General features: G+C 37.9%; 1 protein-coding gene across 4 annotated transcripts in view; it reads left to right on the forward strand.

Moving 5' to 3' along the window:
- SPATA7 (spermatogenesis associated 7) overlaps positions 1 to 10,548 on the forward strand; it is a 34,460-nt gene extending 23,912 nt beyond the window's left edge. For all 4 annotated transcript variants that reach the window (XM_036844227.1, XM_036844228.1, XM_036844229.1 and 1 more), the window contains 7 exons: positions 1,332 to 1,807; positions 2,947 to 3,013; positions 4,739 to 4,854; positions 6,394 to 6,447; positions 7,813 to 7,890; positions 9,532 to 9,589; positions 9,850 to 10,548. In XM_036844227.1, the coding sequence (XP_036700122.1) occupies positions 1,332 to 1,807; positions 2,947 to 3,013; positions 4,739 to 4,854; positions 6,394 to 6,447; positions 7,813 to 7,890; positions 9,532 to 9,589; positions 9,850 to 10,416 (1,416 nt within the window). In that variant the 3' untranslated portion in view covers positions 10,417 to 10,548. The remainder of the gene's footprint in view (positions 1 to 1,331; positions 1,808 to 2,946; positions 3,014 to 4,738; positions 4,855 to 6,393; positions 6,448 to 7,812; positions 7,891 to 9,531; positions 9,590 to 9,849) is intronic.
- The last annotated feature ends 12,829 nt before the right edge of the window (positions 10,549 to 23,377 follow it).

Raw genomic sequence — 23,377 nt, forward strand, 5'->3', positions numbered from 1 at the left:
TTTTCACCCCAGATTAACTTCCATGTAACTTCTTCTCTACCATTTAATAAAGTGCCTCAGAGTTCTGTAAAGGGTACACACAGGTGTCCATAAAGTCTGGAATCATGGACAAGGCATCTAGTCTATGGGCATCTAGTCTGTAAAAGAGTAAAATATTACCTATACTCTTAAACCTTATGAATACCCTGTAGAAATAGTTCTTCCAAAGTTAAACCAAACATATATACAATGGAATACCACTCAGCCATAAAAAAGAATGAAATAAAGCCATTTGCAGCAACAGGGATGCAACAAGAGATTATCATACTAAGTGAAGTAAGTCAGAAAGAGAAAGGCAAATACCATATGATATCACTTATATGTGGAATCTAAAATATGGCACAAATGAACCTATCTACGAAACAGAAACAGACTCATAGACATAGAGAACAGATTTGTGGTTACCAAGGAGGAGGGCGGGTGGGGGAGGGATGGATTGGGAGTTTGGGGTTAGTAGGTGCAAACTATTACATATAGAATGGATAAACAAAAAGGTCCTACTGTATAGCACAGGGAACTATATTCAATATCCTGGGATAAACCATAATGGAAAAGAATATTAAAAAGAATGTATATATGTGTATAACTGAGTCACTTTGCTGTACAACAGAAATTAACACAACATTGTAAATCAACTATACTTCAATTAAAAAAAATTTTTTTTTTTAATGGTTAAACCAAAAAGAAATAGAGCAGGCCAAAATGCCTTCCTTTCAAAGCTTTCCCCACTCATGAGAAGTTGCAAAAGAAACATATATGAACTTCCCTATGGCATAAATCTTTCTTAATTATGTTTAAAATATCAGTTACTTAAATCAGGGCTCCATACATCCATACATTGTGAAGAGAAGTTCCTTTTCATTCCTTCAAAGCCTTTAAGTCACAGAGGAACTGCTGGCACTGAAGATGGTCATGACAAGGCAGGAAGGGGTGGATTCTGCCACCAGCAGTGGTTGAGAAGGGGATTAGTACTCACGATTGGTTTGGAAACTGAAATAAAACTGAGATCTACCTCAGTACACAGGTTCAAGACCACAAATATGGATATATGTTATTAATCATTTTTTTAGTTTCAGAAAGAAAAATGATTGCTATTGCTTATATTTAGAATTATATTTTTATATATTAATAACTCAAAAACTTGAATATAACTTCATATACAAATTTTCAGGAACATACACATTATATTTTTAGAGCCCTGAGGCTCTACATTTTTTAATGTGTAATCTGGAGGTCCCCAATTATCTGAATTTGTAAATGTAACTGATCACTGTTAAACCAAATGTTCTTAGCCTCCAGGAGAACCACAAGATGAAGATGCTGTGTTAATCGAAGAAGTGAACGGATTTCCATCCTTTAAAAGGTCACCAGTAACTTCTTCAGAGCGACTACACTTAAGTCCACCTAAATCCGGTAAAGTCCTCACAAATGGTACTGAGAAGAACTCCAGTTCCTTCCCGTCCAGCATGGATTACACTGCCTCTGGGCCCAGGAAATCAACCTCTGGAACCTCCTACGGCAGAAGGCCCCGGGGCACATCCCTAAATTCCCAGCGGTTTCAGTTAGTTATTTCGAAAGCACCCAGTGGGGACCTTTTGGATAAACATTCTGAACTCTTTTCCAACAGACATTTGCCATTCACCCCACGCACTTTAAAAACAGAAGCAAAATCTTTCCTGTCACAGTATCGATATTATACACCTGCCAAAAGAAAAAAGGATTTTACAGATCAGCAGATAGAAGCTGAAACGCAGACTGAATTAAGCAGGTATGGCACAACAGCCAATAGTAGATCCTTCAAGATGTGGTAGAAATTAAATAATATTCCTTACTTTATATCATGTACCTTATGTGCCGCACTTAAGGTCTGGTAAGTGCCCTTTTGATTAGAATGAGATTAATGTGACTTTTCCTTCTGCATGAATCACTAGAACTATCAGAGTAATTGTTGAAAAAGTAAATAGCTATTAAACTTGTCAAGCTCCTTATAAACATGAATGTTACATATTTTAGTTTATTGTTTCAAACACGGTACTAGAACTTTTGTATGTTTTTAAATATTATACTTTCAGAGAATCCATAAAATATGTCATCAGACAGCATTTGTGTAAATATGTTTATTGATTTATGTTAGAAATGGCAAAACAATGGGCTATATTGGGGGAGAAGAAGCAACTGTTTGTCTAACTACCCCTATGCTTCCCTCCCTGCAAATACTCAGCAACAACTCCTCAGGTATAATGTAGACAATTGGGATAATTTCTGGAAATTAAGTATAATTTGCCTCAACAATATTTTCATATACAGTAGTGCCTGGCACATAATGAATATTCATTAAAGGTTGCCAGATGATTGAAGAAAGAAACAAATCTTGTAAAGTATTGAGTGTTAGCGGATTTGTGATTGTTTTTCCTAGTGTTATATAAATGAGTACTTATCTAGTGCTAGGTTTTAATTATTTTTAAAAGTAAAAAACTATTTATGACTAGTATTCTTTTCTCTGGGTAAAGATAAGAGGTATAGTAAGATCAGTCTGTATACATTTAAAGAATTAAGGAATTAAATCTAATGGTAGAATTTTTAAGTGAAGAAGAAATGAGGGAAGCAAATACAACGAATACTTTTCTGATTATATTTTTGACAGCTTTTGAAGATAATGGTTTCCATTTCCCTAGTCCCATTCTGTCCAACTGAAATCTAGCTGCTATTCAAAAAAAGGAAAAAGAGGCATATGTAATCCAAACCATATCTATTTCCCGATTATATAATTAGAAATTACACATTCTACAAGAATAGATGCATTTTATCGCTCATGTGTGAAGTTTATTTTTTTCTAGCCAGTAAAGCTTATTATCACAGTGTTTATATTTTGAAGATTTAACAATAATTTCTTTTAAAATATTACAGCTTTCAATCTGATTTTGAGACAGTTGAGATTAAGAACTCCACAGATTCAGAAATGAACATAAAGCAGGTAATAAAAATGAGATTTCTTTGTGTCCCACATTAGAATTATAGCTGCTTTAACAGAACATGTGTAGCTATTTGGACTGTGAAGAATAATCTCTTGGTGACACTTCCTGCATGTGATACAACCAGTATACAGAAGTATTGCTTGTTTACAGATGGTTATAGCTCTCTGTGAGTGGCCAGGTGGATCCTGCCCAATCCGGGAAGTCATTTTTTGTTGGCATCTTTTCTCGGTGGTTGGTTGGCTGGCTGGATAGAGGGGTGGATGAGTAAAATACCTTATATGTTCTTTTCAAAGATGCAGACTTGGATCGCTAAAGGAGCCAGAAAAGTTGTGCAGAAGTTATTTTAGTTTCTATGCCTGTATTTTTTTTTAAAGAATTGCCACTGATTATATTATTGGAAATTATACATTTTATAAAAACAGATGGATATCATTCTCCTGTGCTTGCCTTTACTTTTTTCTAGACTGTAAAGATCTTTTTTAGTGTTTGTATTTTGAATGTTTAGCAATCACTTATTTTAAAATATTACAGCTTTAAGTCTGACTTTAAGATATAAACTGATTATTTTTATTTTAGGGGTATTAATCATACACTAATTTAAATTTATCTAAATTTATTGTTTGAGAAAAAGGTTCGTCTGTTAAAATGTCAAACAGATTCAGGGATAATGTAAGCATACTCAGCTTCCCTCTTCCCTTCTGAAAATGGGTAGAGGATCGTAGTTTTCCATCCCAGCCATTAATAGCTGTTTGACATAGGGTTCTGCCATTTAAGGCCCAAGGACAAATCAGTTCCTCTGACAGCTGAGTGTCCACCTCTAGAAAAACTGTACTTAATGTGCAGGATCATTGGAAGGATTAAACGTTATAGGTAAAGTACCTAGTCTGACCCGGGCTCAGTAAATGATGGCTATGACTAGCTTGAGATTTAGGAAGAGGGTTTTTAGCTCCACAGATAACTAAATAAACTAAAGCAGAAGTCCATTTTTATGACATGGCGCTCCAAATGTTTATCTATAACCCTGTAAGAAAACGGCGTGTCCACTTACTCCATAATCTACTTGAGGAAGCTAGTAAGAGTACTAGCTACAGTAGGATAGACCATCCTAACAGCACTTTTAAAACTGTAAAGCACTACACATAAATTAGCATTCTAAAGATTAACTCTGATAATGCAAGTAAATGCTTGACACAGTATCTGGCCCCTCGTAAGCGTTCTATAAAAGTAGGCTGCCATTATTTTTGTTTTTTTCTTTTTTTTTTTGTTTTTTTTTTGTTTTGTTTTTTTTGTTTTTTTCTTTATATTGTTGTTCATACTGCCGGAGCTACCACTGCTTCTACAATACATATTTGATAGGTTGGCATTTGAAACAGATGGGCTATTTGAGTTTCTGAATAATAGGCTATTTTCTCTCAAGTTTACTTATTTGCTTCGTTTCTCTTTATATGTTTATTTGTGGTATTCTTTAATGTCATTTAAGATATTCGTCATTAAAATATAAGAAATTGTTTTACCTTTAAATAAATTTAAGAAAAAGGTCTTGATTGTATGAAAAGTGAATTCTGAAACATCCTTTGTCCTAATATATCAGTCGCTTTTATCTACTGGGTATCTCTACGCTCTTTCATCAACTATTTTGGAAATTTGCTGTTTTGCTTTAGTTCTGCTTTCATAATGTATTTTTGAAGCAAAATAAAGATATATTCTTCTCATTGAATCCCCAGGCATCTAGCTGTATGTCGTATGGTACCAAAGGAAAAATAACCCCTTTACCTTTACAAGGGCATGAATTACCATGGGATGAGGTTAAAGACGGTGCTCTTCAGTGTTCCTCATCAAGGTATTTCACCTGTTTATATCTAACTGCTTTCCTGTGTAACAGACGTACAGACTTTGCAACATGAGGGGACTTCCCTGGCGGTCCAGTGGTTAAGACTCCGTGCTTCCACTCCAGGGGGAGAAGGTTTGACCCTGGTCAGGGGAACTAAGATCCCACGTGCCGCACGTGCTGTAGGGGGGCGGTGGCGGGGGACAGACAGTTCAGACTTGGAAACATGAGTACTGTTTTAACTGAATGCTCTCCCATCTGTTTTGGTATTACACAATTCAGTGGCCCTGTTAGTTTTACTAAGGAAGTATTACAAAGTAGGTAGTCACTAAAAGTGTAAATGAATTCATTTTGCTAATTCATTAATAAAGGGAAAAGGGACACAGGCTTGTATTATTTACTATCCCTCTTCATATGAGAAAGGATTTTCCCCAAGACAGATCCTCTGGCAGTGACGCTAACCAGTTTACATGGCACAGATAGCACTGAAGAACCCTACCATTTGAGGATTCAGCATTTGTGGTTTTGAATATTCCTCATGTGCTAATGCTTTATCTGTCCGTGCTTTGTAGAGGAGGCACTATTTTTTAAAACGACTCCTCATGTTTAGGAATTATGGAACACTGTGCCTAAATAAAAATGATAGGTTAGCAGGTAGTATAGAATCTAAAAATTGCCTTTGATAGCTTCAGCTGTCAAATGTGTTTCCAGTGTCAGAGTTTGGATATGAGATGAAGGAGGTGGAAGGAAAAAAAGACTAAAGAGCAAGAATGAGACATCCTGTAGCAGACTGGAAGCAAGCACACACAGTGCTTCAGGGCCCAGGTCTTCCCTCAGGCCTTTCTTTAGGGAGATCTCACCTGGCAAGGCTTTGTGGGGGGAGGGAGTGGCAAGGGGGGTTATTGCTAACTTCTCTGTCGGGAAATTCATGATGCTTTAGTATTCATAACTTAAGATACTCTCTTGAGCCAGTTGAGCCAGTCTGCAGTGAATATAAAGAATGACCTAAAGAAAGGGATAGTTATCTTTCCTAGTAGCTTCTATCTAAAAGAAGTAAAGTAAAATATTATAATTGAATATACCTGAATAGGAAGCTTGGAATTAACTAATGATGACATAACTGAATAATGACAAAATTTATCATAGTTAACAGCTTAAAATTTTTTTCTATAGGGAGATATGTTTCCAAATATGTTTCCAACATCATTTATGTTTTAATCTTAGTCAAACTGATAATTGTTTATACAAGGTAAGTTTCATAGTACAATTTTTAAAAGGATCACGAATTTGTAATTACAAGACTAGTTTAAAAATCTATCTTTGCTACTTACTAACACATGACCTTGGCAAGTTACTTAACCTTTCTGCCCCTTGGTGAATTGTTCAATAAGTGGAAAAAATAACACCTACCCAATATACCTGACAGGGTTTTTCTGAAGATTAGATAATGAATGTGGAAAGTGCTTTAAAATTCTGAAACATATTATTACTAACATATTACTGTATGCCAAATCATTGTTTTGTTCAAATACTCTAATTTTCTCTTTCCAGGGCAGTATGTCAATGTTCCCTGCAGCCTCCTTCAGGGAGAAAAATCTATTCTGAGTAAGATATTTTTGACTTCTTCATTTTGCTTAGTGGAAATGAAGAATTAAGACTCACACAAATTATTATTAAATTAGTCAGGATTGAACACTAATCTTTCTTTACAACCAGCTTTGGGGTTCAGTCATATAATGCACACCAAATCTGAGAGAATAACCAGAATTTTCTGAAATAATTATTAATCACTTCATCTTTATGTCCAGTAGAAATTTGTCCCTAAGTTAATAATGCTTGCTATTTTTTTATAATTAGTACCCATAATTTTTATTTTTATAAATAAAAATAATAAAGAATAATAAAGATGAGTTTTAGAGAAATGCAGGCTTGGTAGCTCAGGATACCATTCTTGGAGGTTTCTAACCTCACCAGTTTTTTGCAGATAAAAAACCCACTTCTGGGTTTGAATGTTGTTTTAGTTAAGCTGCATTTTTTCAGGGAAAACAATCTACTTTTATAGAGTTTCATTTATTCTCAAACTTGCTGCCTGTGAATTGGTTTGAAAGCATAATTTTTATGCAGTATTTTAATCTTCTATTTGATTTGCTAATTAACTCTTTCCCTTGTATTTACTTATTCAGTAATTGAGTAGTTACTTGCTATTTACATTTTCTATCATCACTGATTTTTAGCTAATTAAAATCAAACTTATAATAGTAGCCTAATTTTCTTGTAATAACTAGTAAAATATAGTTAACTCAGAAGACAATATAACAGAGAAATGTGTCCAAGTAATTAAAAATTATCACTGTATTTATATACACAGATTTTTCTTTTAGAATATTTTTCCTCATCTCCAAACCTTTTGAGGAAAAAAAATAATTTTTTCTGCTCAATAAATTTCTCAACCTTAAAACAATATGCTCTCCTAGGAGCAGGAGAAGATTTCATCATTGAAGTTCCTTCTTCTCTGGATGACTTTCTTCCTTCCCTTCTGCCATGCAGAGGGACTCACACGTCTGCTGCTGGACCTGGTCAGGAGCCAGAGGAAATTTAAAATGCTTGTCAAGAACACGTGCCCCCAGTGGGTCACACCTAGTTGCCCTTTGGCGCTGCCCCTGGTTGCTTTCTGTTCTGTTTTGTTTTGTTTAATCCTTGCTTATTTTTTACTTCCTGATGAATGTTTCAGACATCTATGAAATTTTACTCTATTAGGGAATATTGTCTCATCTTTAATATCAATAAATATCCTTGCATAATTTGAGAAGGTAGATGTAACATTTGTTTTATAATATTCCTCTTAATAATGTGAGATGGAAGTACATTTGTAATAGTACAGATATTTCTAATTAGGTACTCATGTTTCCTATCATTTTCAGAGTAAGTAAGCAGTGATTTTTTATGCTGTATATCACTTTGCCTTCACAGTGAAGAAGAACTGTTGTATCTGAGTTTCATTGAAGATGTAACAGATGAAATTTTGAAACTTGGTTTATTTTCAAACAGGTTAGATTTTTTTAATTGTGTTATGGTGGTTGAATGATACATTAAATACTCTTCATTTGGTGTTAATTTTTTAAAGTTATTTCCACATATTAGGAAATGAAAATTATATTGCTTTCTTAGGGGATCATGTTCTTATAATTGATGTAATTGTTCTTGTAATTGATAGTAAATTATAAATGATGTTTAATTCATACTCTAAGGCGAGTTCACAGTTTGGGGAGTTAGAGAAAAGAATAGAGAGTTTATTTATTAAATACTGTTATATCCCTTAAATACAGAGAACAAATTGCCAGAGGTGGGGCAGGAGGGGCAAAATGGTTGAAGGGAGTCCAAAGGTACAAACTTCCATTTATAAAATAAACAAGTCATGGGGATATAAACAAAAACAAAAAAGGTTGACATGAAAAATGTGTATTTATGCTTAAAAACCTCACATTTTTCTTTTAGATTATAAGTCTGTTTATTATGGCAATTTTTATAGTAGCACCGACAAACGGAATCAGACTACATGTTGAATAGTAAAGGTTCAGCTGAATAAATTGTAGAATATAATAGTAAGTTCTTTTCAGAGATTTTAAATGATGTTGTAGAAGTGAATTTATTGATGCATAAAGATGTTCAAAATATATAGTTGATTAGAAAAAACAATATAGGTATCAAAACAGTATGTATTGTTTAATCCCAATTTTGGTAAAGAAATATATATGCATAGAACAGTGCCCAGAAGTGAATGGTCCAAACATTAATGATGGTTGTAAAACACAGAATACAGATTTCTTGGACTTTTTAAACATTTCAAATAATTCAGAAAAACTAAATCTAAGATTGGCTCATAACCTAACTGAGAGTAACAAATGGTAAAATGAAACCGGTTGATAATCACACTCCTGTGATAGCTAGACAAGCATGGTGTAGTTGAAAGAATGTGTCTGGAGCCAGACATATCTGGGTTTAATTCTCTTAATTGCTTGTGACCTTAGGGGAGAGGAAACCATCATCTTAGAGATGTCGTTTTCTCATCTTTTAAAATGGGTTTTATAATACCTTTGTCTCCCAGTATTGGTCATGATTAGAGAGGTATAATGATTATTATGTGTCCAGCACAAATGTCTAACACTTAGTGGTGCTTAATAAGTGATAACTTTAGGTTTTTATGTGAACTTACTATGAGTGGAATTTTTTTCAAGTACAATTTGGAAGCATTGTAAGGTAACTCTTTGTAAGAGAATTTTCTTTAGGGGTTTGCTTTTGGTGGGGGTGTGTACGTGAAAGAGAGAAAGAGGGGGGAAGGCTTTTGATGTTTGTGTATGTGTGTGAGAGAAAAAAGATAAAGAGCTTTTTGTGTGTGGGGGGGGGGAACCTCACTGAAGATATTTTATTAACAGAAATGTAAGTAGCATGCAGTCTTTATAGAAGAAACATTGGCATCTGTTACATAACTAAAACATAGTGGAAGCCATACTAGCTTCCAAATTGGAGAACTTGACAGAACAGGGAAGGATTAGTGTTTATCTTTGGAAAGAAAAAGGGTAATCTAAAACATATTTTCCAACCTTTAGTAGTTTATTTATTGCATGGCTATTTTATATTTAGTTGATTTTCTGATTTTGAGACATTAACATTTTTATTTATCATTTGTAGGTTTCTAGAACGACTGTTTGAGAGACATATAAAACAAAATAAACATCATTTGGAGGAGGTTTGTTGTCTTTAGAACTTCATTAGAAAATTTCTAATATAGAAAGAATTTTAAAGTTTTACCATACTCTCAAACAATGCATTAAAAGCAAGCACTTTTTTTCCCTTGTGCTTTTTTGTGTACTCTGGGGGTGAGGGGTGCGGGCAGAACGTGGAGGAAGAAGTATGAATCCTGCTGAGGTTAGCAGCACTGCAGACAAAAGTAATTCAGTTTGACTAGCTTAATTAATATTATTATTCTTGTTTTTTTTTTAATTCCAGGAAAAAATGCGCCACCTGCTACATATCCTAAAGGTGGACTTAGGCTGCATGTCCAAGGAAAACTCAGTAATGCTAGATGATGTTGGTATGTTGCATTTACTTGATTTTGAAAAGGCTGAGAATTCAGAACAAAATGAATATAAAAATGAACAAGATTTAGCCATTCAACAGGAACATCAAGAATACCAAAAAGCTTTGACTATGTTATTGTCTGTTCCAAAGGATGAGAACAAGATAGTCTCTTCACCAAATGACTTTTTCCTCCCTGTCTATAAATCAAAGTATTCAGAAGGGGTTATAATTCAGCAGGTAAATGATGAAACAAATCTTGGAACTTCAGTTAAGGATGAAAAAAATGTAAGTATGTCAGACAGTTTACTAGACCAAGAAACTTCTGTGAATGTCATTGAAGGAGACAGTGACAATGAAAAAGTTGAGACTTCAAATGAATTGTGTTGTTTTAGCACAGCACTCTCCCCATCTGTTCAGTTATGCAGTGTCAAAGATGGTAATCAGGACATGGAAAGACCAACTCTTAAAATCATGGAAATGAGCATTGAGGACTGATCTTTGGATGCTTGATCTTCATTAATAAATATCCCAAATGGCCAATACTTCAATATTCCTTTCACTTTTTTTTTACTTTTTTATATTAAGATTTCTGTATTTGTTTTCTATGTTGTATAATAAATTACTGTAAATTTAGCAGCTTGAAACAACACACATGTATTATTTATCCCACAGTTTCTGTGGATCGAGAGTCTGAGCACAGCGTAGATGGGTCCTCTGCCCTTGGTCTCACAAATCTATAATCCAGATGTTGGCTGGGGCTGTGGTCTCATCTGGAGGCTGGACTGGGGGTAGATTCTGCTTCCAAACTCTTTTCAGGTTGTTGGCATAATTTCTTTCCTTGTAGCTTTAGGTTTGAAGGCTTTAGATTCTTGCCAGCTATGGCCATTGGCTGCCCTCAGTGACTAGAGGCTGCCCGCCATTGCCTGTTACTTGGCCCTCTCCATAGACAGCTCACAGCCTGGCTGCTTGCTTCTCTAAGGCTAACAGGAGAAAGAGGAGAGACTCTGCTAGCAAGATGGAGTCTCATAAAACATAATCATAACATGATCACAGGAATGACTTCTATCACCTTTGCCATATTCTTTTGGTTAAAAGCAAGTCACAGGTCCTACCCACACGTAAGAGGTAGGATATAAGGGTGTGAATGCCAGAAAGTGAGAATCACTGGGGTCTCCTTAGGATCTGTTGGCCACAATTTCTAAAGTTCCTTTATATAGGGGAACATATTTTGCTCAGACATAAGTGATTTTGTAGGCAGTGGGAAAGGGCCTATGATCTGGAGTGGCTCTTGAAACATTAAGCCTTGTCTACAGTATCTTTAATGTTCTTTCTTCTCATTCTCCTGCATTATCTAAAGCGTCAAGGCCTTTGTAGTTATCAGTGAGCTAGGATGGCCTATCAGCTATCTGAAAAATCATCCCTTCTTGTGAGGGGAAACATTCTACCAGACCTAGTCTGATACCCTCCCGTTGCCCTTGTAGTTCATGAATGGGATCCTAACTATTCCAGTGTGCCTCAGAAGACTCATCTCTACTTATGTCTTTTCAACCACTCACAATATTGTAACTAAATATTTGAGTGCCTGTTATATACGAAGTTTCATGCCTAGGCACCATGGAGGGTAAAAAGATGAAACAGAATAATGACGATAACCCAAGTGTTCTTCTAGAAACTTGGCAATTTCCTCCAAGTATCGCGTTCCTCAGGCTTTTATCATGCTTTGCCCACACAAGTGTTTCCCAGAAGATGGTGCCTACCACTGGAGATTTAGAGCTGATTTCTGGTGGTAGATGGGTGACAGGTTTGTCTCATGTGTGGGAAGCTGTGGTCAGGATCCAGGCTCAGGGACTACCTGCAAAATATAATATGCAAGTACATGTCAAGTACTGCAAACTTTTTCCATCAATTTTCTCTCAAACACTGAAAATCATGATTCTCTGTTCCATGAACAGCCGAAGCTAATATAATATGGTGGGGCTGGGTGCCCAACCCAATTCTGCCCCAATATCTTGTGCCCCAAGTCAGGCTGCTGCAGTCTTTCCTCGGCTCTACCTACCCTCTGCTCTCACCTCTGGAATTTTTACCTTACCCCCTAAACAGCCCCGCCTTTCCCCACCCTGCAGTCCTCTTTCACCGGCTAAAATATCCCAACACTGTTCTTGGCTCCCAGCCTGGGTCACCCATCAGTCATACTTCACCCCTCTGCTTGCTTCTTGGACTCCTCCTTCTTTCAGGCCCCAGGGCTCCTTTCTTTAGTCTCAGCCTCACTCTGCCACAAACCACTCATGCCACTATCCATGTAAGTACCTCAGACTCACTGCCCTGGTTCAGATTTTCCTCCCTTTGCTGAAGCTGCCGTCTTGTTTAAGGCCTTCGCAGTAACTGCCTTCTTGGTGCTTGTCCACCCTTTGGGCCCTGCTTTGACATGTCCCGTCTTCTCTACCATCCAACTCTGGGTACAGCTTTTTGTTTCTGGGGCCATGAACCATCCTAACTTTTATACCTGTTGGGGTATTCTGTTGTTATCGTCAGGTTTCCCTGCAAAATTTAAAGAGATGAGTTGGTTTAAAAAAACATTAAAAGTGGTTCTCAGATGGCAAAAGTTGTGTAAAGGTAGGAAGTGAATGGTAAGTTTGGGAAACACTGGCTTAGACTCGAAGCAGCATGTTAATTTTTATCTTTCCCTCTACTTCTCCCACAGCCCATTCTCTGCTCTGACTAGTAGAGTCATGATGAGTGAGCCTTTTGAGCCAAATTGCTCAGGTTTGATCCTTATGAGCTGCGACTTTAAGCTGGTTACTGAGCTTCCTTCTGCTTTTCATTTGTTGGATGGGAGTACGTAATTATAGAGCATCGCAGGGCTGTAAGGAGTTAAATAGGTTGTATAAGAATTAAAGACTCACAGGCTGTTATTATTTTAAAACAGACCATGTCACTCCCTTCTTTAAAAAACAAAACAAATCTTTGAGAGTTTCCTCTTGCTAACAAGAAAAGGTACAGGCCCCTTTGAATTTTTCATAAAGTCATGTTTTCCTCCCAATTCATCTCTTGCCATGTTCTCCCAAGCATCGTAAGTGTCTGTCACATCTAATTATTTGTTCCATAAACATACAGAGGTTTGTCCTCTCTCTCTATGCCTTTGCACTTGCTATCTGCTCCAAATATCATCTCCCCTCTGCTGCCCTTGGAACCTTTGACAGCCCAGATTGAATGTAACACTGAAACCTTTAGTGATTGTTCCAACAAATGTTCCCCCTGCTCTGGGCGAGATCTTTCGTACCTATCATACGAACTATAATATTGTTTACGAACGCAACTGGTCTCCTGTCCAGACTATGGGCTTCTCAAAAGAAAGGACCTGTTTCTCTTCGGATCCCCAAAGCATGAATGCATTTGTTCATGGAGGGAGATAGTTTGACTTTGAGGGGATGTTTAGCTTCAGACAAGGTTATAGGGAAAACAGGACAGGGATTTTCTCCTCTCTTTACACTCAGAGTGCCAATTTCCCGTAAAGAAGGGGCAATGTAGCAAATTGCTAAATTACATGAAAATTTCCTCATTTACTCACTTTTCAAATGGTTTAAAATATAAATTAGCCTCTTCCTGAGAAGCCTTAAAAAGTTACATTTTTCCCCAGTGAAGCCAATTAGAAAAGATCAGAATAGATTTTATGGGGCAAGATGACAATTTGCCAAGTGGATTAATTAGCTGTGTGGTTGCCAATGAATTACTTTATCCTGGGCCTTTGTTTGAAAAAGTTTGGATTAGATGATCCAAAGATTTCTCTTAGTTTTAATATACCAAAGTTAGTCTTAGCTTAATTCTTAGGGTCTTTAGAAATTATAAGTGAAATAAATTACACCTAGAAGTGGAAATTCCTCTTCACCCTTCATGTGCTAGTATAGTTCTGGAAAGCAGTCTGCTAACTTGATTCACATTTTGGTGATAGAATATGCCACCTAGCATGATACTTTTCCCAGAACTTTTAAAAGCAGCAGATGCAGCCAGTAATGGCATAGCCCCCAAAATCAAATCTGTATGTTTAATTCCAAGGCCAGGAAGAAGATGCTTCTGAATTGGGATTTGCCTTGAGAATTGTCCTGTACCAACATTCAAGTTTTGAGGCAAAAATGCCTAGCAGTGCTGGATGCGAGTGTTCCATACCTTCCAAGATTTTAAAACCGGTGGGTTGAGATGGGCCAAGATGGCAGAGTAGAAAGATCCTGAGCTCACCTTCTGTCATGGGCACACCAAAATTACAGCTATTTACAGAACAACCATGAAAAATACCAGAACCTACAAGAAAAGATCCACTACAACTAAAGAACAGAAAGAATCACGAGATGGGTAGGAGGGGTGGAGTTGCAATATAGTCAAGTCCCATATCCCCAGGTGGGCAACCCACAAATGGGAGAATAATTATAATTGCAGAGGTTCGCCCCAAGGAGCAAGGGGTCTGGACCCCACATCGGGCTCCACAGCCCAGGGGTCCTGCACCAGGAAGATGAACCCCCAGAACGTTCGGCTTTGAAGGCCAGCAGGGCTTACTTTCCGGAGTCCTAAAGTCTCTAATTTAGTCCTAGAGTCCTAAATAGAGACACACACAAAATCTCGCATGCTCCAGGGCCCAGGGAAGAAGCAGTCATTTGAACGGACTCTGGCTCAGACACACCTGCTGCTCGGGAGAGTCTCCTGGAGAGGCAGGAGACAACTGCAGCTCACCCCGGGGACACAGACACTGAAAGCAGCCATTGTGGGGGGCTTGTTCTACCACGTGCACACTGGTGCCAGCCAGCACCATTTTGCCATCCTCCCTCTAGCTTATTAGCCTCAGGACCCAACCCTGCCCGTGCCCACCAGCCTGTAGGCACTTCAGGCCAAACAACTAGCTGGGCAGGGACACAGCCCCACCTACCAGCAGATAGGCCGCCTTAAGATCCCCTGAGCCCACAGCTGCCCCTGGACCCAGTCCTGCCCACCAGTGGGCCCAGGACCTGGCCACACACACCAGTGTAAAGGCAGTAGACCTGGAACCCCCAGGGACCCACAGCTAGAGACCACAGGACCAAGCCCCATCCACCAGTGGGCAGGAAACAGCACCAGAATCCCTGACCCCACCCACCAGTGAGCCTGCTGTAGCCTCAGGACCAGCCTCACCCACCAGAGGGCAAACACCAGTCACAGGACAGTTATAGCCCCACAGCCTCTGGACCCAGCCCACCTACCAGCAGGCCAGCATCTGCCCTGTGGCCCGCGGAGACCTGGCCCTGCCCACTAGTAGCCCAAAACAAGCTTTGGGACACTCGAGACACCGTAGCCGGCTGTGTCAAGAAACGGCCCCACCCACCAGTGGTCAGCCACCAGCCCTGGGACCCCTGGGCCTGCAGCCAAACCTCAGAACATGACCCTGCTTGCCAGTAGACTGGTACTAGCCCCAGGACCAGGCTTCACCTACCAGTGGGTGAGCAACTGCCCTGGTTTCCTGGACCCCTCTTCTCCCCACCAGTGAGCCAACACTAGCCCTGGGGTCCCCTGAGTTTCTGCAGCCAGCTACCTCGTGACTCAGCCTGCCAACCAGTAGCTGGAAGCCTCTACTCAGAGTAGGGCCTGGCAACCAACCAGACAAGGGTCCAACCAAGCCTATCAGACTGCCCACAGTAGTCAGTCTGCCACAACAGAATGACCCGCATGGGGGCACCTGTAGAGCATATAGATCTGGTGATGAGAGGGGAGTGCACTACTAGGAGGCATAGGACATCTCCAACAAAAGGCCACTTCTCCAAAGTCGGGAAACGTAACCAACCTACCAGATACACAAATATAAAAAGAGCAAGTTAGGCAAAATGACACAACAGAGGAACAGGTAACAAATGAAGGAAAAGATAAAACCCCAGAAGAATTAAGTGAAGTAGAGATAGGCAATCTACCTGAGAAAGAATTCAGGGTAATGATCTTAAAGATGATCAAAGAACTTGGAAGAAGAATGGATGCACAGAGAAGTTAGAAGTTTTTAAAAAAGAATTAGAAAATATAAAGAACAACCAAACATAAATGAAAAATACACTTGAAGGAATCAACAGGAGACCAAATATGGTATGGAGGACTGGATCAGTGAATTGGAAGACAGAGTAGTGGAAATAACTGATGCTGACAGAAGAAAGAATGAGATGAAATGAGAACAGTTTAAGAGACCTCTGGGACAACATCAAATGCACTAAAATTCTCATTATAGAGGTCCCAGAAGGAGAAGAGAGAGAGAAAGGGGCGTAGAACATATTTGAAGACATAATAGCTGAAAACTTCCCTAACCTGGGAAAGGAAACATACATTCAACTCCAGGAACCACAGAGTCCCAAACAGTATTAACCAAAATGGAACACACCAGGGCAAATTGTAATTACAATAGCAAAAATTAAAGGTAAAGAGAATAGTAAAAGCATCAAGGGAAAAGCAGCAGGTTATTCAGTACATACAAGGGAACTCCCATAAGGCTATCAGTTGACTTTTCAGCAGAAACTCTGCAGGCCAAAAGGGAGTGGCAGTGTATATTTAAAGTGATGAAAGGGAAAAACTTACAACCAAGAATATTCTACCTGGCAAGGCTCTCGTTCAGATTTGATGGAGCGATCAAAAGTTTTACAGACAAGCAAAAGCTAAATGAAATCAGCATGATCAAACCAGCTTTACAAGAAATATTAAAGGGATTTCTCTTAGCAAAAATGAAAAGGCCACAACAAGAAACATGAAAATTATGGAAGCAAAAAACTCATTGGTAAAGGCAAACATACAGTAAAGGTAGTAAATCATCTACACACAAAGCTAGTAGGAAGGTTAAACAACAAAAGTAGTAAAATCATCTATAGTCACAATAAGCCATTGGGGATACACAAAACAATTAAATGTAAAATATGATATCAAAAACGGTAATCATGTGGGAAGGAGCATACAAATGCAGTGTTGTTAAAATGCATTTGAAATTGAGCACAGGGAGGGGGAAGGGTAAGCTGGGACAAAGTGAGAGAGTGGCATGTACATATATACACTACCAAATGTAAAACCGATAGCTAGTTGGAAGCAGCAGCATAGCACAGGGAGATCAGCTCTGTGCTTTGTGACCACCTAGAGGGGTGGGATAGAGAGGGTGGGAGGGAGGGAGATGCAAGAGGGAAGAGATATGGGGATATATGTATATGTATAGCTGATTCACTTTGTTATAAAGCAGAAACTAACACACCATTGTAAAGTAATTATACTCCAATAAAGATGTTAAAAAAAAAAAAAGAAATTGAGATCAGCAACTTAAAACAACCATATGTATACATAGATTGATATATATAAACCTCATGGTAACCACAAACCAAAAATTTATAATAGATGTACACCCAAAAAAGAGAAAAGAATCCAAACACAACACTAGAAATATTCAAATCACAAGAGAAGAGAACAAAAGAAGAAAGGAACAACATACAAACACAAAAACAACCCCAAAACAATGAACAAGATGGCAATAAAAACATATGTATCAATAATTCCTTTAAATGTCAATGGACTAAATGCTCCAATCAAAAGACATAGAGTGCCTGGATGGATACAAAAACAAGACCCATACATATGCTGCCTACAGAGACTTACTTCAAATCTAAAGACACACACAGACTGAAAGTAAGGGGATGGAAAAAGGTATTCCATGCAAATGGAAATCAAAATAAAACCAGGGTAGCAATACTTATATCAGACAAAATAGACTTTAAAACAAAGACTGTTAGAAGAGACAAAGACATTACATAACAATCAAAGGATCAATACAAGAAGAAGATATAACAATTGTAAATATATATGCACCCAACATAGGAGCACCTACTAACATAAAGCAAGTATTAACAAACATAAAGGAAGAAATGGACAGTAACACAATACTAGTAGGGAACTTTAACAATCCACTTACATCAATTTTTACTTACATTGAAAATCAATAGGAAAACACTGGCCTTAACACAATAAACCAGACGGACATAATATATATAGAACATCCCATCCAAAAGCAGCAGAATACAGGGGACTTCCCTGGTGGTCCAATGGTTAAGAATCCACCTTCCAATGCAAGGGACATAAGTTCGATCCCTGGTTGAGGAACTAAGATCCCACATGCCGCAGGACAACTAAGCCCACGCGCCACAGCTACTGAGCCCATGCACTCTAGAGCCAGCACACCAAAACTAGAGAGAAGCCTGCACACTGCAATGAAGAGACCACGTGCCACAATGAAGGGTCCCATGTGCCGCAACTAAGACCCAACACAGCCTAAATAAATAAATAAATAAATATTTTTTTAAAAAAGCAGAATACACATTCTTTTCAAATGCACATGAAACATTTTCCAGGCTAGATCATATGCTAGGCCACAAAGCAAGCTTCAGTAAATTTAAGAAAATAGAAATCATATCAAGCATCTTTTCCAACCACAATGCTATGAGACAGGAAATCAACTACAAGAAAAAAACTGCAAAAATACAAACACATGGTGGCTAAACAATATGCTACTACACAACCAATAGATCACTGAGGAAATCAAAAAATACCTGAAGACAAATGAAAACGGAAACACAATGATCCAAAATCTATGTGACACAGCAAAAGCAGTTCGAAGAAGAAAGTTTATAGCAACACAATCTTACTTCAGGAAACAAAAATATCAAATAAACAACCTAACCTTACACTGAAGGAGTAAGTCCTTCAGTGTAAAAGAAAAAGAAAAGCAAACAAAATCCAAAGTTAGTAGAAGGAAAGAAATCATAAAGATCAGAGCAGAAGTAAATGAAAGAGAGACTAAAAAAAAATAGAGAACATCAATGAAATGAAGAGCTGGTTCTTTGAAAAGAAAAACAAAATTGATAAACCTTTAACAAAGCTCAAGAAAAAAAAAAGCCCAATCAATAAAATTAGAAATGAAAAAGAAGTTAAAACTGACACCAGAGAAATACAAAGATCATAAGAGGTTACTACAAAAAACTATATGCCAATAAAATGGACAAACTAGAAGAAATGAACAAATTCCTAGAAATATACAATCTCCCAAGACTGAACCAGGAACAAATAGAAAATTTGAACAGACCAATTACCAGTAATGAAATTGAATCAGTAATGAAAATAACTCTCAACAAACAAAAGTCCAGGACCAGATGGCTTCACAAGTGAATTCTACCAAACACTTAGAGAAAAGCTAACACCTATCTTTCTCAAACTATTCCCAAAAAATTGCAGAAGGAATGCTTCTGAATTCATTCTATGAGGCCAGCATTACCCTGATACCAAAAAGGACAAAGATATCAGACACACACAAAAAAATTACAGGCCAATATCACTGATGAACATAGACGCAAAAATCCTCAACAAAATACTGGCAAACCGAACCCAACATCACGTTAAAATGATAATACACCATGATCAAGTGGGATTTATCTCAGGGATGTATGCTGGTTCAATATCCACAAATCTATCAATGTGATACACCACATTAACATACTGAAGAATAAAAATCATATGATCATTGGGCTTCCCTGGTGGCATAGTGGTTAAGAATCCACCTGCCAATGCAGGAGATACGGGTTCAAGCCCTGGTCCGGGAAGATCCCACATGCCATAGAGCAACTAAGCCTGGGCGCCACAACTACTGAACCTGCACTCTAGAGCCCGTGAGCCCCACCCAACTACGGAGCTTGCGTGCCACAACTACTGAAGCCCGTGCGCCTAGAGCCCGTGCTCTGCAACAAGCACCACAATGAGAAGCCCACTCACCACAACTAGAGAAAACCTGCACGCAGCAACGAAGACCCAAAGCAGCCAAAAATAAATAAATAAATAAATTTATTTTTAAAAAATTATATGATCATCTTGATAGATGCAGAAAAAGCTTTTGTCAAATTCAACATCTATTTATGATTTAAAAAAAAAAACTCAACAGAGTATAAAGGGAACAACATACCTCAACCTAACAAAGACCATATATGACAAGGCCACAGCTAACATCATACCCAACAGGTATAGAAGGAACATACTGCAACATAATAAAGGCCACATATGATAAGCACACACCTAGCATCATGCTGAATGGTGAAAAGCTGAAAGCATTTCCTCTAAGACCAGGAATAAGACAAGGATGCCCACTTTGGCCACTTTTATTCAACATAGTATTGGAAGTTCTAGCTACAGCAAACAGATAAAAAAAAAAAAAAGAAAGGAATCCAAATTGGAAAGGAAGAAGTAAAATTGTCACTGTTTGCAAAGGACATGATACTATGCATAGAAAACCCTAAAGACACAACCAAAAACCTACTAGTGCTCATCAATGAACTCACTAAAGTTGTAGGATACAAAACTAATATACAGAAATCTGCTGCATTTCTATACACTAACAATGAACTACTAGAGAAATTATGGAAACAATCACAATTACAACCACATCAAAAAGAATAAAATGCCTAGCTAGGAATAAACCTACATAAAGAAGCAAAAGACCCATACTCCAAAAACTATAAGACACTGATGAAAGAAATTGAAGACAACACAAACAGATGGAAAGATATACCGTGTTCATGGATTGGAAGAATTAATATTGTTAAAACGACCATGCTACCCAAGGCAAGCTACAGATTCAATGCAATCCCTATCAAAATACCAATGGTATTTTCCACAGAACTAGAACAAATAATTTTAAAATCTGTATGGAAACACAAAAGACCATAAACAGCCCCAAAAAATCCTTAGAAAGAAGAACAGAGCTGGAGGAATCATGCTCCCTGACTTCAGACTACACTACAAAGCTAAAGTAATCAAAACAGCATGGTACTTAGGTATAAAACAAGCTACAAGGATATATTGTACAACACAGGAAATACAGCCAATATGTTATAATAACTAGAAACAGAGCATAACCTTTAAAAATTGTGAATCACTATATAGTACAACCATAACTCATGTAATATTGTAGAGCAACTATACTTCAAAAAAATTTTTTTAACATAAACTGTATGGTACTGGCACAAAACAGATACATAGATCAATGGAACAGAATGGAGTGCCCAGAAATAAACCCACACACTTATAGTCAATTAATCTACGACAAAGATGGTAACAATATATATTGGAAAAAAGACAGTCTCTTCAATAAATGGTGCTGGAAAAACTGGACAGCTACATGTGAAAGAATGAAATTAGAACATTTTCTAATACCATATACAAAAATAAACTCAAAATGGATTAAAGACATAAATTTAAGACCCTGAACGATAAAACCCCTAGAAGAGAACATAGGCACAATATTCTTTGGCATAAATCGTAGCAATATTTTTTTGGATCTATCTCCTAAGGCAAAGGAAACAAAAGCAAAAATAAACAAGTGGCACCTAATTAAACTTAAAAGCTTTTGCACAGCAAAGGAAACCACCAAGAAAACAAAAAGGCAACCTATTGAATAGGAGAAAATATTTGCCAATGACATGACTGATAAGGGGTTAATATCCAAAATATATAAATAGCTCATATAACTCAACATCAAAAAACCAAACAACCTGACTAAAAAATGGGCAGAAGACCTGAATAGACATTTCTCCAAAGAAGACATTCAGATGGCCAACAGGCACATGAAAAGATGCTCAACATCGTTTATCATCTGAGATATGCAAATCAAAACCACAATGAGATACCACCTCACATCTGTCAGAATGGCTATCATCAAAAAGACCACAAATAAGAAATGCTGGTGAGAATGTGGAGAAAAGGGAACCCTCCTACACTGTTGGTGGGAATGTAAATTGGTGCAGCCACTGTGGAAAACAGTATGGAGGATCCTCAAAAATTAAAAACAGAACTACCATATGACCCAGCGATTCCAATGCTGGCTATATGCTGGAAGAAAATGAAATACTAATTTGCAAAGATACAGGCACTCCAATGTTCATAGCAGCATTACTTACAATAGCCAAGTTATGGAAGAAAGCTAAGTGTCCATCGACAGATGAATGGATAAAGAAGATGTGGTATATATACACGACGGAATACTACTCAGCCATAAAAATAATGAAAATTTCCCATCTGCTACAACATGGATGGATTTGGAGGGTTTTAGGTGCTTAGTGAAATAAATCAGAGAAAGACCAATACTGTATAATATCACTTATATGTGGAATCAAAAAATACAACAAACTAGTGAATATAACAAAAAAGAAACAGAAACAGACATAGAGAACAAACAAGTGGTTACCAGTGGGGAGAGGGAAAGGAGAGGGGCAAAAGAGGTACAGGGGATTAAGAGGCACAAACTACTAGGTATAAAATAGATAAGCGGGGACTTCCCTGGTGGTGCAGTGGTTAAGAATCTGCCTGCCAATGCAGGGGACACGGGTTCGAGCCCTGGTCCGGGAAGATCCCACATGTCATGGAGCAACTAAGCTTGTGCGCCACAACTACTGAGCCTGCACTCTAGAGCCCGCGAGCCACAACTACTGAAGCCTGCGCACCTAGAGCCCATGCTCCACAACAAGAGAAGCCACCGCAGTGAGAAGCCCACGCACCACAATGAAGAATAGCTCCTGCTCGCCACAACTAGAGAAAGCCCACGTGCAGCAACGAAGACCCAATGCAGCCAAATAAATAAATAAATAAATTTATTTAAAAAATAAGTAAAAAATTTAAATAGATAAGCAGTAAGGATATATTGTACAGCACAGAGAATATAGCCAGTATTTTCTAATAACTACAAATGGGGTATAACCTTTAAAAATTGTGAATCACTGTGTTGTACATCTGAAACATACAATATTTTAAGTCAAGTATACCTCAATTTAAAAAATAAAAATTAAAAAAATATTTTAAAAAGGTGAGTTGACCTTCATTTTTCCTGCAAGGAAGTTTATACTCTTTTATTAGTTTTCTATTGCTGCTCTAACAAGTTTCACAAACTTAGTGGCTTGAAATAAAAACCCTGTATTTACCAACTTACAGTTCTGGAAGCCAGAAGTCATAAAATCAAGATGTTGCCAGGGCTGCATTCTTCTTGGAGGCTCTAGGGGAGAATGTTTCTTACCTTTTCCAGTTTTTAGAGGCTGCCTGCATTTCTTCACTTGTGGCCCCTTCCTCCTCCATCAAGCCCAGCCGTTTGGCATCCTTAAATCTCTCTCACCTCTGCTTCTGTCATCACATCTCTGCTCCATGTGACCCTCCTGCCTCCCTTGTAGAAAGACCCTGTGGTTACTCTGGGCCCACATGGATAATCCAGGACAATCTCATCTCAAGAACCTTGATTTAACCACATCTGCAGAGTCCCTTTTGCCATGTAAGATAACATTCACAACTTCATGGGAATAGAACATGGACACCTTTGGGGGCCCATCAGTCTACCACAATTGTAAATATCATTAACGTAATAAAAATTGCCTAAATAAACCTTAGTGCCTATTAA

Source organism: Balaenoptera musculus, chromosome 2 (assembly GCF_009873245.2).
Source record: "Balaenoptera musculus isolate JJ_BM4_2016_0621 chromosome 2, mBalMus1.pri.v3, whole genome shotgun sequence".
NCBI lineage: Eukaryota > Metazoa > Chordata > Mammalia > Artiodactyla > Balaenopteridae > Balaenoptera > Balaenoptera musculus.